This window comes from Aethalodelphis obliquidens, unplaced genomic scaffold, assembly GCF_003676395.1.
Source record: "Aethalodelphis obliquidens isolate GAN/ISIS:26980383/991018 unplaced genomic scaffold, ASM367639v1 scaffold42, whole genome shotgun sequence".
Classification (NCBI taxonomy): domain Eukaryota; kingdom Metazoa; phylum Chordata; class Mammalia; order Artiodactyla; family Delphinidae; genus Aethalodelphis; species Aethalodelphis obliquidens.
In genome coordinates, this window is record NW_020837986.1 from 8,876,137 (window position 1) to 8,893,264 (window position 17,128).

At 40.1% G+C, this 17,128-nt stretch overlaps 1 protein-coding gene across 8 annotated transcripts in view; it reads right to left on the reverse strand.

The window, feature by feature from the left end:
* The window catches only part of RPN2 (ribophorin II), a 54,025-nt gene that overhangs the window by 17,444 nt on the left and 19,453 nt on the right, over window positions 1–17,128 (reverse strand). For all 8 annotated transcript variants that reach the window (XR_003427114.1, XR_003427112.1, XR_003427113.1 and 5 more), the window contains 5 exons: window positions 16,684–16,759; window positions 15,536–15,670; window positions 13,266–13,442; window positions 11,633–11,751; window positions 10,117–10,222 (listed from right to left, as the gene is read on the reverse strand). Coding sequence is in view for 5 of the 8 variants with exons in the window: in XM_027078359.1 (XP_026934160.1) it covers window positions 10,117–10,222; window positions 11,633–11,751; window positions 13,266–13,442; window positions 15,536–15,670; window positions 16,684–16,759 (613 nt within the window). In the remaining 3 variants the exon portion in view is untranslated. The remainder of the gene's footprint in view (window positions 1–10,116; window positions 10,223–11,632; window positions 11,752–13,265; window positions 13,443–15,535; window positions 15,671–16,683; window positions 16,760–17,128) is intronic.

Here is a 17,128-nt window from a genome sequence, read left to right on the forward strand (position 1 = left end):
TCCTTTTAACAGCCTCCATAATAACTATTTTGTGACAACAACCTCAATTATCAGGTTGAATAGGGGTGTTCTGTTTTGCTTAAAAAAAAAAAACAAAAACCCTAAATGTAAAAGATTACCAAAGGCTATAAGCATATTATTACCTCCTACTTTTGAATACACAGCTGCCTATTGGCAGAATTATATTTAGCATCATAGCTTGTCACTGAATCTAGGCAACTGGGTGAACTACAGTGGGGGGTGGGGGAGGGAGGGGGAACAAATGGCCTTCAAGTTGAATAAACCACCAAGGAGAGAGCTGGTATCCTCCACTTTGGCTCTTGGGCGCTCTGCTGAACAAACAGCTTCACAACTCATACAGGGCTTGGAACCAGAGCCAACTTTGCTGTTATAAAGCTCAACCCAGAGAGGCACTAACAGCACTTCCATTTGAAGAAAAACTGGAATGGAAGGCTCAAGCAAAGAAGTAGCCAAAGAGCTTTGATTTTTAGCAAGACACCCCACTGAGACCACTTCCCTATATCCCCCTAGAGCATCTGGAACACCTAGGTGCAGGGACAGACAGAGATGGCAAGATGCACTTCCTGTCCTAAAGGGAAGCATAAAGGCAAAGCTAAATTATAACAGACCAGGCTGCTGCTTTAATGCAGGGATGGACAAAGTGCTATGGAAGCACAGCAGAAGGAACTGTGACCCAAGTCGGCCTCAGGCAGCCCTTGTTTGGGGAGTGGGAAATGTGTAGCAGGAGGGCTTAGGCAGTCCTCCGGTTTCAGGAGAAGCATGAGTTTAGCAATACTCCATGCTATAAAAATAATCTGTTTTCACGGGTAATTACTCTGCAATCTTCATCACCATTAACTAGGTAATTCCCTCTTCACTTCTGCGACTCATTCTCTTAAGGACTCACTCATTTAATTTGTGTGATTTTAAAATCATCATCCCACCTAAATGTCCATAAAGAGGAGACTAGTTAGAGAAATAATGATATACACACATACACTTTGAACTGCTATGGAGCAATTAAAAAGAACAACGTAGGTGTCTATGGAGACCACCTCCTACTTTTGAATACACAGCCATCTATTGGCAGAATTATATTTAACATCGCCTGTCACTGAGTCCAGGCAACTGGGTGAATTATGGCAGGGGAGTGGGGGGGTGAGGGGTGGGGGGAGGCCATCAAGTTGAATAGACCCCAAGGGGAAAGCTGGGAACCTCTACTTTGTAACAAAAGCAAAGAATACAACTGTTCATAGAATGATTACTTTTGTGTAAATAAGAAAGGATATGCATACATTCAATGATATGGGCATCCTTCTTTTTCAAAGTATATACAGTTAACTGTTACTAATGGATTCCTCTAAGGCAGCGGGTCCCCAACCATTTGGCACCAGGGACCAGTTTCATGGAAGACAATTTTTCCACGGATGGGGGTGGGGGTGGGGGTGGGGGAGTGGGCGGGTGGATGGCGTGGCTCAGGCAGTAATGTGAATGATGGGGAGCGGCAGATGAAGCCTGGCTTGCTTGCTGGTCAGCCGCTCACCTCCTGCTGTGCGGCCTGGCTCCTAACAGGCCGCGGAGTGGTACTGGCGGCTGGGGACCCCTGCTCAAAGGAGAGGGACTGGACTGAAGGGATGAGAGAAGGCTCTAATGTTTCATTATATACCTTTTTGTAGTTTGAATTTTTTTAACTACATGCATATTTTACTCCTATTTTTTTTTAAATAGGGATTGGGACTTCCCAGGTGGCACAGTGGTTAAGAATCTGCCTGCCAATGCAGGGGACACAGGTTCAAGCCCTGGTCCGGGAAGATCCCACATGCCACGGAGCAACTAAGCCCATGCGCCACAACTACTGAGCCTGTACTCTAGAGTCCGTGTGTCAAAACTACTGAAGCCCGAGCGCCTAGAGCCCATGCTCCACAACAAGGGAAGCCACTGCAATGAGAAGCCCGCACACTGCAACAAAGAGTAGCCCCTGCTTGCCGCAACTAGAGAAAGCCCGTGCACAGCAGTGAAGACCCAACACAGCCAAAAAATAATAATAAATAAATAAATAAAAATAAAATAGGGATTATCTGAGCATTTGCATTGTGTGACAAATACTTTCTTCTTTATAAACGATTCTGTATTAAAAAGTACCACTCAGGGACTTCCCTTGTGGTCCAGCGGTTGAGACTCTAGGCTTCCAATGCTGGGGACACAGGTTCGATCCCCGGTGAGGGAACTAAGATCCCACATGCCATGCAGTACGGCCAAAAAAAAAAAAGTACCACCCAATAAATATGATTTAAAAGACAATCACTCTCCCCTTCAACAGATGAATAAACACAAACATGTTAAAAGGCTTGTGTAAGGCTCCTCAGTGTATCCTAATTATAGTGATAAGGAAGCCATCAACTTGTGGGTTTTTACTTAGAATCCTGACTATAAACTTACAATAATAACACGGTCACTAAAGTCTGCTAATCAAGATTCAACTGTATGTTTGTTCTGAAGACATTATAAGCATTCACAGTACAGACACATGGAATAATGAAAGGGCAAACTGCAGTGAACTCAAGTCATTTTGGGTTTGCTCTCAGCCCTAATTTTAAAAGGCCTCCTAAGTTACAGCTTTCTGTGTTGCACAGAAACACCGTAGGGCTGTTCTTAAATAAGGAACCATTTAAAACAAGTTCTTCCACTCCTAAAATCTTATCACAAATGGGTCTCTGGAAACACTGAAAAGAAAAGTATTTTTATGCTACTCTCTTAAATTGAGGTTTTTTCAAAACCCTGTTGTAAAGAGTTCAGAGTAGGATCCCTGTTGGTTAGCTGCTTCTTCCTTCAAACTAACACTGCAGGATTAGTTTTTATAATAAGAAAGGGACTTGTTTAGCCACTTTAAATGCAGCTAAGCCTGCTTTACAGTGAATCAACTAGTCCTTCTTTTGCCTGTACTGCACGCCACATACACCTCAAAAAATGTTTTAACACCAGGAAATGCAGTCTTTCTGCTGAGAGTAATAACCTCCCTGTTTAGCTCATTACTGTCAAAAATGATGGTGCATTAGGGGCAATTAATGCTAATGACAGCTTCTAAAACCCATGCTTCCTCTGACAGCAAGTCCAATGTCAATGAGTGCTATTACAGGCCCTCCACACCAAACCACCATTAATGCACTCTGACCAATGTCAAGCATCTCCCAGGAGAGTAAACAGGACCTGCTGACCCTCTCTGAGGCTCTAAGCATGACTATTACTGAAATTACAAAGTAAAGTTGCATATGTGACAGAGGTCAGAGCATGCACGTGCACATAGGCAGGCACACACACACAAACACATGCACACACACACATAAAGCTTAACATAATGAGGAGAGATCTTTAACGCTTACTCCATCACTGGGAAGGAAAAGGACAGCAATGGCCTCTATGGGAGCTTACTATCATTGCATGAGTAACAGCTATTAGCCATTTCTGTTACTTTGTACTTATTTAATTTTTCCAACGACCATAGAAACACTTGTGCAAACACCAGATTTGATGTAACAAAAAGCCAAGCTGTAACAATAATCAAGACAACATAGTACTGGTATAAGGATAAAAATATAGATTAATGGAATATAACTGCAACCATTTATGGTCACACTGATGATTTTTTTTTTTTTTTTGGTAGCTGGCACGAAAATAGTTTATTGGGGGAGCCCCAGAAAGGGAAAGGGATCGGGGGGAAAGGGCTGGAATGTGGGGACTCTGCCCTATTCTCTTCAGGAAATAGAGCAAATGGGGAGCTGTCAGATAGTACCTGGGGTGCCAAAACAAGTCAATAGGGAAAGAACAGTCTTTTTGACAAATGGTGCTGGGACAACTGCACATCCACATGTAAAAGGAGGAAGATGAACCCCTACCTCACACCACATACAAAAATTAACTTAAAATTGATCAGAAACCTAAATGTAAGAGCTAAAATTACAAAATTCTTATAAGAAAACATAAGAGTAAATCTTCATGCTCTCAGATTAGGCAACGGTTTATTAGATACGGCACTTAAATCACAATTAATGAAAGAATAATAAAGATATTGGACTTCATCAAAATTAAAACCTTTTGTGCTTCAGAAGACAACATCAAGAAAGGGAAAAGACAAGCTACAGACGGTCAGAAAATATCTGTGAATCATATATCTGATAAAGAACTTGTATTAAGAATATATACAAAAAAACAGAATATATACAGAACTCTTATAACTCAATAACATAAAAAGACAAACAATGCAATAAGAAAAGGAAAAAAGAAGTATATAGATTAGGAAGGAAGAAATAAAGAGAAAAAATAAAATATTTTTAATGGGGAAAAGACCTAAATAGATATTTCTCCAAAAAAGATATATAAATGACCAAATAGCACATAAAAAGATGCTCAATATCATTAGCCATCAGAGAAATGCAAATCAAATCACAATGAGATACCATTTCACACCCATCTAGGATGGCCAAAATGAAACAGACAGATAATAAATAACAAGAGTTGGTAAGGATATAGAGAAATTGGAACCCTCACACATTGCTGGTGGGGATGTAAAATGGTGCAGCTTCTTTGAGAAAGAGTTTGCCAGTTCCTCAAAAAGTTAAACATAGAGTTATCATATGACTCAGCAATTCCACTCCTAGGCATAAACCTGAAAGAACTGAAAACAGGTGTTCAAACAAAAACCTGTACATGAATGTAAATAACAGCATTATTTATAATACCCAAAACATGGAAATATCCCAAATGTCCATCAAGTGATGAATGAATAAACAAAATGAGGTATATCCACACAATGGAATACTAAATTATTTAGCCATAAAAAGGAATAAAGTACTGATACATGCTACAGCATGAATGAACCTTAAAAATATTATGCTAAGTTAAAAACACAAAAGGCTACATATTTTATTATTCCAGTTACATGAAATGTCCCAAATAGGCAAACCATAGAGACAAAAAGTAGGTTAGTAGTTGCCAGGACTGGGAGGAGGATATATTCCTATAGCATAAGGAGTGTCTACAAATAGACACAGGGTTGCTTTTTGGCGGTGGTAAAAATGCTCTGGAATTAGATGGTGGTAGTGGTTGCACAACTCTCATCTAAATATACTAAATATGTTGAATTATATACTTTTACTGGGTAATTTTATGGTATGTGAATTACATATATCCTCAGTAAAGCTGTTATTTGAAAGAAAAAAGGAAGCTACTTTGTGTAGGGTAAAAGGCTCACCCCTAGAAGATGAATTACCATAGTTCTAAGGGCCTTGGAATGTGGGGAAACATCTTTAATGTTTAGACCACTCCATCCTTTTCTTCTTTTAAGTGGTCTGAGATGGAAGCTAAGCACTGAAAAAATAAGATTTGGTCTCTGCCCATAGGGAGCACCCAGCCCAGTGAAAGAGCAACACTTATAAGCAAACAATAGTAATACAATGCAGCAAGAACAATTATGGACAGGGTGTAAAATACTACAGCAACAAAAATAAACCAAGTAGACAAGCCCTAAATATACGGGGGAAAAAACTTTAAAACTGTTAGAAGACAGTATTAGAGACTATCTTTCTTATCTTGGAGCAGCGTAGAATTTTTTAAAGACACAAAAAGTAAAATCTAGGGAAAAAAAGACTTTTAAATTAGGCTTCATTGAAATGAACTTCAGTGCATCGAAAGATGCCATAAAGCAACACTGAGGGACAATGTCTGATGCTTATAACTAGGGGTTTACTAATATATATAGCTCCAGAATATATGTAGCTCCTAAAAATCAATAATTAAAAGACTAACAAACCAAAAGAAAAAGACAAAAGATACACGACAATTCACAGAAGAAGAAACCTAAATGGCCCATAGACACAAGAAAAGATGCTCTATCTCACTAGAAACCAAAGAAAAACATTGAAACAACAAGATAACCATTTCCTATCCATCAGATTATCCAAACTCATAATAGCAAATACTGGTACAAATATGAAGAAAAGAGCAATTTGGCAAAACCTAATAAAGCTGGAAGATGAACATACCCTACGATCCCACAACTTCATTCTAGATAAACAAAATGTGCATAAGCAAACGTACTAGCATATTCACAGCAGCATTGTCTGTTAACAGTGAAAGTCTAAATGTCCAACAGAAAATGAATTAATAAATCTGATGCATTCATAAAAGGAAGACAATTTTATGAAAATTATTCATATTTATCCATATAGCTCTAGTTCTACGTGCATAAATATGGCTAGTTGTCTTTAATATTGAGTGAAAACAAGCAAATTGCGAGAGGATACATATAGTATAATGAAGCATATAAATTCTGGTAAGATGGAAATCAATGCAATAAATTGCTTAAAAATACATATGTAGCAGAAATATAAAAACTGGCATTGGAACATACACCTCAAATCTGGGGAAAGAGGAAGAAAAAGTGAGGAATACACAGAGAGCTTAAATTCAATCTATAGGGCTTTATTTCTTACCAAAATAAAACAAAGGAGAAAAACATAGCAAAATGTTAGGGCTTGAGGGAGATGAGTGGCCAGTAGGTATATGACAATCATTGTATTATTCTTTGTTCTTTTCTGTATCTTTTAAATAGTCCAAAATAAAAAATAAAATTAAATTAAAATCCTATGGGAGCACAGATGAAGGAGCAATATTTGAACTAGACCTTACAGAATGAGTAGTTCAGCAAGGGAGGGGAAGAACATTCCCCATGGAAGAAACAAGAGAAGTCCAAAGGCTTTACGTGTATTGGGCACATAAAATGTATATGAGGATGAGTATGTGGTCAAGAGCAGCTAGAGCTGAGGGGATGGGGATGCAGCCACAATGAAGGATGCGCATGTGCTCTGTGGAGGACCTTCTAAAGCCACAATGAGGAGTCTAGACCTCATTCACAGGCAATAGAGAACCAAAGAAATGTTTAACTAGGGGAACACTGTGATTTTATAATTCTAGTGGTGTTTACGGTGCTTATTAAATGGAAGGGGCAGAGACTGAAGACAGTGAAACTGGCTGGAAACTACATATCTACCTACTTGGGATCTACCCAAGTAGGAAAACTGGGGCTGAAGAACAAAGGAATCATGCAAAAGACACTTAAAGGTGGAATCGACATGGCAACTGACCAGAAGTGGAAAGAAAGGAAGGGTTAAGAATGGCTGTGATGTATGGGTATGGCACTTATATTGGATATGTTGTTATCAAGATTGTATAGGTAGAAGGAAGGAGGTTTCAGGCCAAAAAAAAAAAAAAAAAAAGTTTCCCTTTCAATGTGCTCAGTTGCAAATAAGGCCCCTTAACGCAGGAAACTAAAATTGAAAGAATCTGGATTTTCAAGGTTCAAGGTACACACTACAATAATTTCTATCCAAATCTTGTGTTAGTGAATGGAGTAGGATCAGATGTCTCCTGCCCAAAAAGGTCAGACATGAGGTAGAGAAAAGGTAGAGAGACTAGAGTTCCAGAAAATATCCTTTCTGCCAAACTTTTAATATAAATGTTTAATCTAACTATGTTAAGTAATGCCCCACTTTTGAAAAGGTCAAACTTTCTAGCTGCCTTGCCCTTTCAGTAAAAGAAAGTGACACAGGGGCCAACCTGAGGAGCTCTCCAAAGGCCAAATTTGGGATAATATGAGCAAAAAAAATAAAAGATGACAGTAATGGATTATAACCTACAGAGTAAAATAAGTATCCATGAATCCAAAGTATTATACGTAACTGAATAACTAAATGCAGGGAAAGGGGGACAGCTTTTTCTTACAGTAGAATTCCAATTAATAAATGTAGAAAGAATGAAAGAGAAAAATCACCTCTTGGCAAACACCACATTAATAACTCTTACAGGCAAGATCATCAGGATATTTGCAGAGTCTCAAAATATCACTCCACCAGACACTTAATTATAAAGCAGAAAAACAGCAACTTTACAATGGAGAAACCTAGCAGACACCACCTTAACCAAGTGATCAAGGTTACCATCACCAGCAATGAGACATATCAACAGCATATACTGCCTCATAGGATACACTGAGAAGGAGCATCACTTTTGGTGTATTCGTGCCAAAAATGCATGACCTGAATTTAATTATGAGGAAACATCAGACAAACCCAAAGTGAGGGACATTCTACAAAGTAACTGGCCAGTACTCTTCAAAAGTGTCAAGGTCACAAAAGACAAACTATCCTAAATTGGAGGAGAGTAAAAGGGCATGACAACTAAAGGAATATGTGATCCCAGGTTGAATCTGGGACCAGAAAAGGGACATCAGTAAGATACCTAGTGGAATTTGAATGAAGACTATATAGATTAATAGTATTATATCATTATTAATTTCCTTGTATTGACAATAATATTACAGTTACATAAGATGTTAACATTTGGGGAAGCTGGGTAAAGGGTATACAGGAATTCTTCATATTATTTTTACAACTTAAGATTGAAATTGTTTCAAAATGAAAAAGTTTCATTAAAAAAGAAAAGTGAGTGGAAAATGACATTTGAATAGTGAAGAAAATAGCTGTCACAAACAGCATATATTTAACTATTCGGGAAAGGCACTGTACTACTTCAAGTTCCCCTGACCCAACAGAATGCATGACAATGTGGTCAAGTAGGTGCAACAAAGACACGGTGGCAGAAACATTAAGAAATGACAGCAGTAAGGACAAAGTAATATTATAAATAGGCCAGCAGCTGGAGCTGCACACAGCTCTGCAGCCTCTAAGCTAGCTCAATATTCACTAGGGCCCAGTGACTAAACCAGTACTGTGCAGCGGATCCACCCAAGCACAGACAAGCTGGAGGTTTTGGACAAGTTACTCTACCCCCTGGGTCTCGTCTGTGAAATGAAGAGGACTCCACGCATCTGCTAGGATTGTTGTAAGAATAAAATAAGCAAAAGCACATAGAACTGTACTGTTCGTGTCACAGGCTTTCAATGAAGGGCTCATACTTATGATCCTAAGCCAGAATAAGAAGAGGTTAAACCATATCCCATAGTTTAAAAAGTAGGAAAATATGTAATTCATCTTAAATAAACTTCTACCCAAAAAGGTTAAAATGAAAGCTACAGTGCCTGAAGGGGCAAACTTCAATTAGCTAGGAAAACCACTAATGTGAAATACCACATTCCCACAAAGCATCAGATAAGTGAGGCATAGCTTTCCATCCTTAAAGCCACGTGGATTGGGGCTTCCCTGGTGGCGCAGTGGTTGAGCGTCTGCCTGCCAATGCAGGGGACACGGGTTCGAGCCCTGGTCCGGGAAGATCCCACATGCCGTGGAGCAACTAAGCCCGTGCGCCACAACTACTGAGCCTGTGCTCTAGATCCCGTGAGTCAAAACTACTGAGCCCACGTGCCGCAACTACTGAAGGCCATGCGCCTAGAGCCCGTGCTCTGCAACGAGAGAAGCCACTGCAATGAGAAGCCCGCACACTGCAACGAAGAGTAGCCCTCGCTCACCACAACTAGAAAAAGCCCACGCGCAGCAGCGAAGACCCAACACAGCCAAAAATAAATAAATAAAATAAATAAAATTTAAAAAACCACGTGGATCTTCAACAAAACTAGAGTCAGCTAAACATCTGAAACATAGTTCATTATGAAGGATTACCAATTTTCTTTTGTACTTTACCCAGACAGACTCACTATGGTGCTACAGGTCACTTGATGCTTTTGATCCCCTAATTAGCATCAAGCACTTTTCTAAATCTATCATGGGGAATAAAACAAAAAAAAATTTTTTAATTAAAAATAAATAAATCTATCAAGGCCAACCACAGAAAACATCTCAAGAATATTTATACCTCAGTGGAATTATGGGTGATTTTAATTTTTTCTATTTCCTAAATTTTATGTAAGATAGTAATGCTAAATTATAATGGAAAATGAACAATTTACAAATAAAAGAAAACTTGCTATGATCAAGTTCTTGGCTAAGTCTGTCAAACAGCACAGTTCAAACCTATCCCTCTCAACATATTCACGTTAACTTGGTCTTAAGTGAAGTCAATATACCAGATGGTTAATGCTATGTGCCTGTTTGGTCATTTCCTTATGTATATTAACATGGAGATGGGGACAACAAGAAAAGCACTTACCTCTACAGTATTTGCAATATAACGGTTGTCACCTTCAACTTTGACAGAGAAGTCATAATAGCCACTGGAAAATTTGACATTCACAAAGTTTAGCTCAAAAACATCCCTGTTAAGAATGACAGTGGGGTTAGCAAGAACTCACATAGGAAAGTCACAAATATAACAAATGGCCTACAAAGTGAGGCATTCCTTGAGATGGTCTAGGGCTGCACCACTTCTTCACTTTTCAACTTCCCACCCGCCTGGGCCACCTCCTGCTCAGTTACAGATTATAATGAGGGGCAAACTTCAAAACGATCTAAAATGACCTCCTTTTTCTAGTCTCGAAAGTCTTCTTTTCATTTTTCCCCCTCTCAGCTCCTAAAAATCCCACCTCCTTCGGGTAAGTCTTCCACAACTAAATGCAAAACAGCTAAGTCTACAATAGGATACCAATTACGTTAAAAAAAACAAAAAAAAGTAGAAATGTTCAAAGAGGTTGGTGTAGGGTAGTATAATTGTAGGTAACTTTCTGCATTATTTCTACTTTCCTGTGCTTTGTGAATTTCCTAAAAAGGATACATCTTATTTTTAATTTAATTTTAAAATATTAATTTTTATTTTAAAGGGGAAAAAAAGGTAGAGAATTCTTAACTCTAACTACATGGCAAAACCCTCAATGTCATTTACCATTCTACTGATCATTCGTAAAAATGATTTTGCTTTTCAGCCGCATAGCACAGGGATATCAGCTCAGTGCTTTGTGACCGCCTGGAGGGGTGGGATAGGGAGGGTGGGAGGGAGGGAGACGCAAGAGGGAAGAGATATGGGAACATATGTATATGTATAACTGATTCACTTTGTTATAAAGCAGAAACTAACACACCATTGTAAACCAATTATACCCCAATAAAGATGTTTAAAAAAAATGATTTTGCTTTTTAATTTCACATATTGCCTATGTATCTTTACAACTGTGTAAGAAATGCATTTTCTCTCTAAAACTCAGTTCCCAATCTCATTAACTTACTAATTTAATACTTAACGAAGTTTCATATAAAAACTGACCCTGGGCTTCCCTGGTGGCGCAGTGGTTGGGGGTCCTCCTGCCAATGCAGGGGACACGGGTTCGTGCCCCAGTCTGGGAGGATCCCACGTGCCGCGGAGCGGCTGGGCCCGTGGGCCATGGCCGCTAAGCCTGCGCGTCCGGAGACTGTGCTCCGCAACGGGAGAGACAACAAAAAAGACAGGCCCAAGAAAAACAAAAAAAAAAAAAAAAAAAAAAAATTGACCCTTAATTTTTTAAAAAATTTACATAACAATAACACAGCCACTGAAGATAAGACTATAGAAGAATATTAATCCTATGGGGGAAATGTTCATGACATATTATTATAAATAGAGCATAATCCTAAATTTAGGTAAATTTGGTTTTATGATCTTGGTAATAACCACATAAATCTGGGTTATACTGGCTGCAGGCTAACTTTCCAAAACAAGTATATTGGCACCCTACAGAGATGTGCTCAGTTCTTACCCCACAGGGGTGAACGATGTCTTCTGGAGGACTGTGGCTCTGGAGGCAACGGATTTAGCGTGTTCTAGTTTAACAGTGGCCTGAGTCAGAGGCTGGGACAGAACATTGGTGACCTGCAACTGGAAATAAATTTTAAAATTGTCTGTAGCAACAAAAGCTGAGGGAGTACAGATTTTGCTTCTAGGGTGGGTGCTTCATCCACAGGGAGCAAGCTCTGCCAGGAAAGAACCATCTTGTTTTAGAAAACCATCACTGACCTTTGGTCTACTATCTATAGGAAATCAAATACAGGAAAACACAATTAGTTTGGGAATGGGACAGATTACAGAATGTTAGCGGTGGGGAAGATCTTAAAGATGATCTTACCCAATGATCTCATTTCTCAGATGAGGAAACCAGAGCCCAGGGAAACATAAGGACTGGCTCCAGATCACACAGTTAATGATCCCCTGATCTACCCACCCTACTTCACTACTACAGTATCTTTAAAAAACAAAATTATTAGCAAGAAAAATAGGAAGGTATGGGCAATGGGAAAACTGAAGTAATATGGATAACACAGTAATAACACTCATTTGTTGAAAGTCGACTATTTGCCAGATACCAGGCTAGGCTCTTATATATATCCTCCCACCGATCATCTGAGACATAGCAGAATCTATCTTTATTTTACAGATGAAGAAACTGAGGCCACAAAGAGGTTATAAGACTGCCAAAGGCCACATGGCTAAGGACTCAAACCCCAGCCTACCTAGCTTCAAAAGCCAGTATTTTTTTCTACTTTGCTCTCTTAGCTCCCCCTAACTCATGGTGAACTATGTTAATCAGGTTAGTTCTCACCCCAGTCTTTGCTGAGGGGATGTGACTTGTAGGTAGGGAGAGAAGAGGCAACTTTGGAATACGGGGCACTTCTTCAGGAGAGTATCTGTAGGGTCCTCTGAAGCAGAAGAACTTATGGAACTGTCCTATGTGGAACCCGTGTGTTTAGACATAAATAAAATGCTAATTTTTTATAAAGATTTTAGCTTATTCCTGGTTTCCAAACAATAGCAACAAATGCCTCATTATGACGAATGGAAAACTCTAAACGTGTGCATTTTGCTCTATTCAGAGAGTTAACACACCAAAACAGTCCGTGCTTATTGCTGAGTGAGAGGGATGGCTATGTTCTGAAGAGGCAGAAAGATACACTGTCGGCTCCAAGGAAGAAGAGACCTAATATTGATTTTAACAACTATAAGTACCAGAATTACCTGGGAATTTAAAACGCTGTCTTAAAATAATATATTTAGAAAGTCTGGGTACTGGAAAATACATTTTAGAAGTAAGACTTCTCTATACATCTGGACTTACAAATCCAGAAATGCAATTTTCTAGCACTTAGTTTAGGAAAAGCTACACTATTTAAAATACTCTGACGGTAATTCCCTGGCCGTCCGGAGGTTAGAACTCCACACTTTTGCTTGAAGGATTCTGTGACTAGTTCACCCAGTGGCCATCCCCATTTGCTCTTCATTTAAGGGGTCTGTCCTCACGGGGGTTACAATTAGCTGTGTACCAGTCTTTGGATTTCTGGAAGGCTTACACTGGAAACAGCAATCGGAGCAGCGCATGTGGGGCATGGAAGTCATACCCGTAGGACAGCCTGTTCCTGAGTGTAGGAAGGAGAGCCCTCAGGCACAACCACAACAGGTACATGGAAGCGATTCTGGGAGAGTGCAGCGGCAGCAGAGGCCACACTGAAGGCTTCTGAGAGTGACTCAAAGTTCTTCTTGCTGAAGATGGCATTCATTAGCTGGATGACCTGATCCTGAAAGAAAAGGGAAATGCAGCAGTCAGACAGGTGGCCAGCCACCCCTCCCTCCCCACCTGGCTCAAGTCATTCCTTATCTTTTTCTAGGTGTTCACTTGGAAGGTCTTTTAGCCAGTAACCCAAATTGGTAGGGGTGGGGGAAGCACATAGTCTGCATTTAAGCGTAAAACCTGAATTTGGTTTTTTTTCCATCTTCTAGTACAAACTGAAATTAATGCATTTATTTGTCAACCATTTATGGATGCTTACTATACAAATGCAAGGTACTTCTAGATAACTACTGAGATATGAAACTATATTATAAAACACCTATAGCAGTACCCATTTGTTCCATATCTATATGTGCCAGGCACTGTGACAGGTGCTTTACAAGCATTAACTCAAATCTTGACAAAAATCCTGAAAAGACTGATATCAGTCCTTTCCAAATAAGGAAACTGAGGCTAAAGGAAGTTAAGTTACTCCTACAAGTTACGATGGAAAGAAAAAAAGCAGGACCCAAATTCACATGTAGGTCTGTTTGTCTCCAAAGTCCTTCCACAAGAAAATATGTCCTTTCTTGATTTTCCTCACCCTCCCACCCAAGCTCCCTTCCTTGCCAGCCCACCTCTAAGCAGTATGCTGGGGCTAAGTTGGTGTTTACAAGACCAAACTTCACAGCCAAAGTGAACATTAGAAAGAAACTAAAATAACTCTCCATTAAGAACTAATGGGCTGCTTAGAGGGGAAAACGGAAAGCAATTTTTTAAAAAAGTAGAACCTAAAAGGCATTATTAAAATTCTAGAGGTTGTTTGCTTAAGAGGAAACATTTTCCACTTCAATCAGTTTCGTTTTTTAAAATCTACCGTCTAACAAAAGAGTTCCCTGTTCCCGAAAGTGTTATTCACAGTCGACATGAAATAATTTTCTTTAATTGTACCAATTACATTTTCCATCAGTAAGCTGTTGACATGTTAAAATGGGGGAGTGTTCACCAGAATCGTTATGTCAAAAGCAGTGACAGCAAAATTATCCCAGCCAAATACCTGGTTAGTAGCAGCTTGGGAATAAAGCAAGAAAAAGTTTAAGTTGTTTTATGTAGAATATCGCCAATTCATGTACTGTACTGTGTATAGGAGAATCCCGAAATGATTTGTACTATAAGACCCACATTCTTGCACTTTCACCCGTAACAGAAATTTAAATAGAGTGTGGTATCTCTAGGTCTCCTAAACTTAGGATGAAGGAAAAGACAACATAAAAAGGCCAATACATGAATAAATTATTAGATCATATCCTCCAGAGAAAATACAAAATTAATTCAAATTACTCAAGACAGGTAATTATTTACTGTTTACTTGAAACGCAGCACAGAACTCACAATGCATTCATAATTCACAAAAGAAGTGGAAGTTCTGACTTGGAACCCAAATCTTTCCTCCTAAAATTAAAACAGCAGCAGCTTGTATTTTAAGTCCTTTAGATCAAGGGTTGGTAACCTTACAAACAAGTGGTACAAAGAGGGTCCTACTCACAAGACTTCCCACACACATTCCAACTAAAGGTTCTTTCAGGTTAACAAGCTCCTCTTGAAAGAAAGAAAAGAATTAACTCCTGGTGGATGTCTGGTAGACACACATGCCTCTCAGTGAACTATGTCAATCAGCACAGATTAGCTCAGACTTAGGCACTGCTGAGGGTCAGTGGGGAGAGAGCAGAACAGGCAATTTTGAAGTACAGGGCACTTCTCAAGAGAAAGAGGATTTGCACAGGCCACCAGCATGGAAAGCATTCATGAGACAAGCAGTAAGGAGCATCAGGAAGGAATGGGAGGTGGGTCGAGAGTAATACACTCGGCCTTCTTGTCTCTACCTCATGATGTGTCCGTACGCCATTTAAGCAAGTATAACAATTTCTTTACATGTCTATCCCACTGACAACCAGTTTCTCAGGAACAGGCTTTACATTTTTCTGTTTCTCATTCTCAATGCCTAACCCAAGACACCCCAAAGCTAACTGAATTGTCCTCTCTGAAAAAAGCTTCCCTTAGCAAATAAAGCCAACAACGCCTTTGGTTTTCACGCCCAAGAACTGTTATATAGACAAGCACCTCCTTAATGGATGGCTCGGTGCCCACGTGGTCCATGAGCTTGTAGGTGGCAGCCAAAAACAATGCCGTTGTTTCCAGTCCCTCTTCAAACTGAAGATACACACCTCCCAGTTCATCCAGGCGAGCAACAAGGTCCTGTCACAACAAAACAGAGGCAGAATGGAAGTCAAGTGATAACAGAGATGAGACGTACAAACCACTGTTACCCCAGTGCAGAGTTTTGAGAAATCTCACTCTAAGTCTGCAGACCACCTCAGTCACTTAGTGCTTTCTCAAAAAAGGTGCTTAGGCAGAGAGTAACGTATATCATATAGGCATTTGAAGAGAACAGTATCTTCTGCAGCTCTCGGAGTGCTCCTTCCCTGACCTCTTCGACTCAAGCCCAAGCCCAGGAGTCATGGCACTGAAGGCACCAACTGCTCTGGGCAGGCCAGTGGGCCCAGCCACAGTTCACCCTGGAAGCATCGTGACACAGATGGATTCGATGGCCATCCATTTGGAAACAACCTCCAGAGCAGAGCATTTCTCTTTCTTATTCAATGCTCTAAAGGATGAAGAGAGACATACTGCTCTCCTGGGCAACGTGACGAGGCAGCTAATGTGCCTGTGGGGCATCCAGCTATGACACTGTCAGAGTGCCCGTCATCCCCGGCTCTGCGGTCCATGGAAGCAGTCTCTGAGCAGCAGGAGGTCGTGGGCAGTGGAAAGGGTAGTGGAATAACAAAAACCACAGTGACCACTTGCTGAGCACCAATTCTGTACTAGGCACTTTAGAACTTCGCTTGTTCCTAACCACCACCACATAAGGAAACTGAGGCTCAGACATTAATAATTTGCCTGAGATTACAAAGTAATAAGAAGTAGAAAAAAATTTGAAGTTCAGGTTTGTTAGGCTCTAAAATCTGTAGACTATGAGACTGTACCTACAAAACACTGAAGTAGTTTGTTGCTAACTGATGGTGTAACTATACGAGCCTAACAAATATTCCCTAGGAAATATTGCTCTGATACAAAGAACAAAAGTGTGCCACGGATATGAAAAGAAAGGTAACTGGCCACAACAAATCATTCATGTCTATCTGCAAGACTCTTCTAAAGGGTTTCAAAGACAGAAGCTGGGAAATTCACTTGCCAAAATAAATTTGTACCTCAATCTCCTCCACAATGCTTCTCAGGTCAGCCTGCTGGGACAGGTAGGATGCCGTCTGTAGAGCCTGGACTGTTCTGAAAGGTAGAGAATAGAACCCCAATGAATGGCAAGCCTCCATTTCCCCTTCCTGTATTGGTATACCTACACATATATCCCGCTCTTGTTCTTTAGAATTATAAGACAGCCTCGGCCCCAAAGGAGCTTGTTTACAGTCTAGGGAAAGATGTAACAAAGATCATTACATTACAGGGAATTCCCTGGTGGTCCAGTGGTTAGGACTCTGCACTCTCATTGCCAGGGCCCCAGGTTCGATCCCTGGTCGGGCAGCTAACATTTTATAAGCCACGTGATGCAGTGCCCACCCCATTCCCCACCAAAAAAAAGACCATTACATTACAAAGTTCACTACAGCTAGAGAGAAGGCAATCTGGGCAGCAGGATCC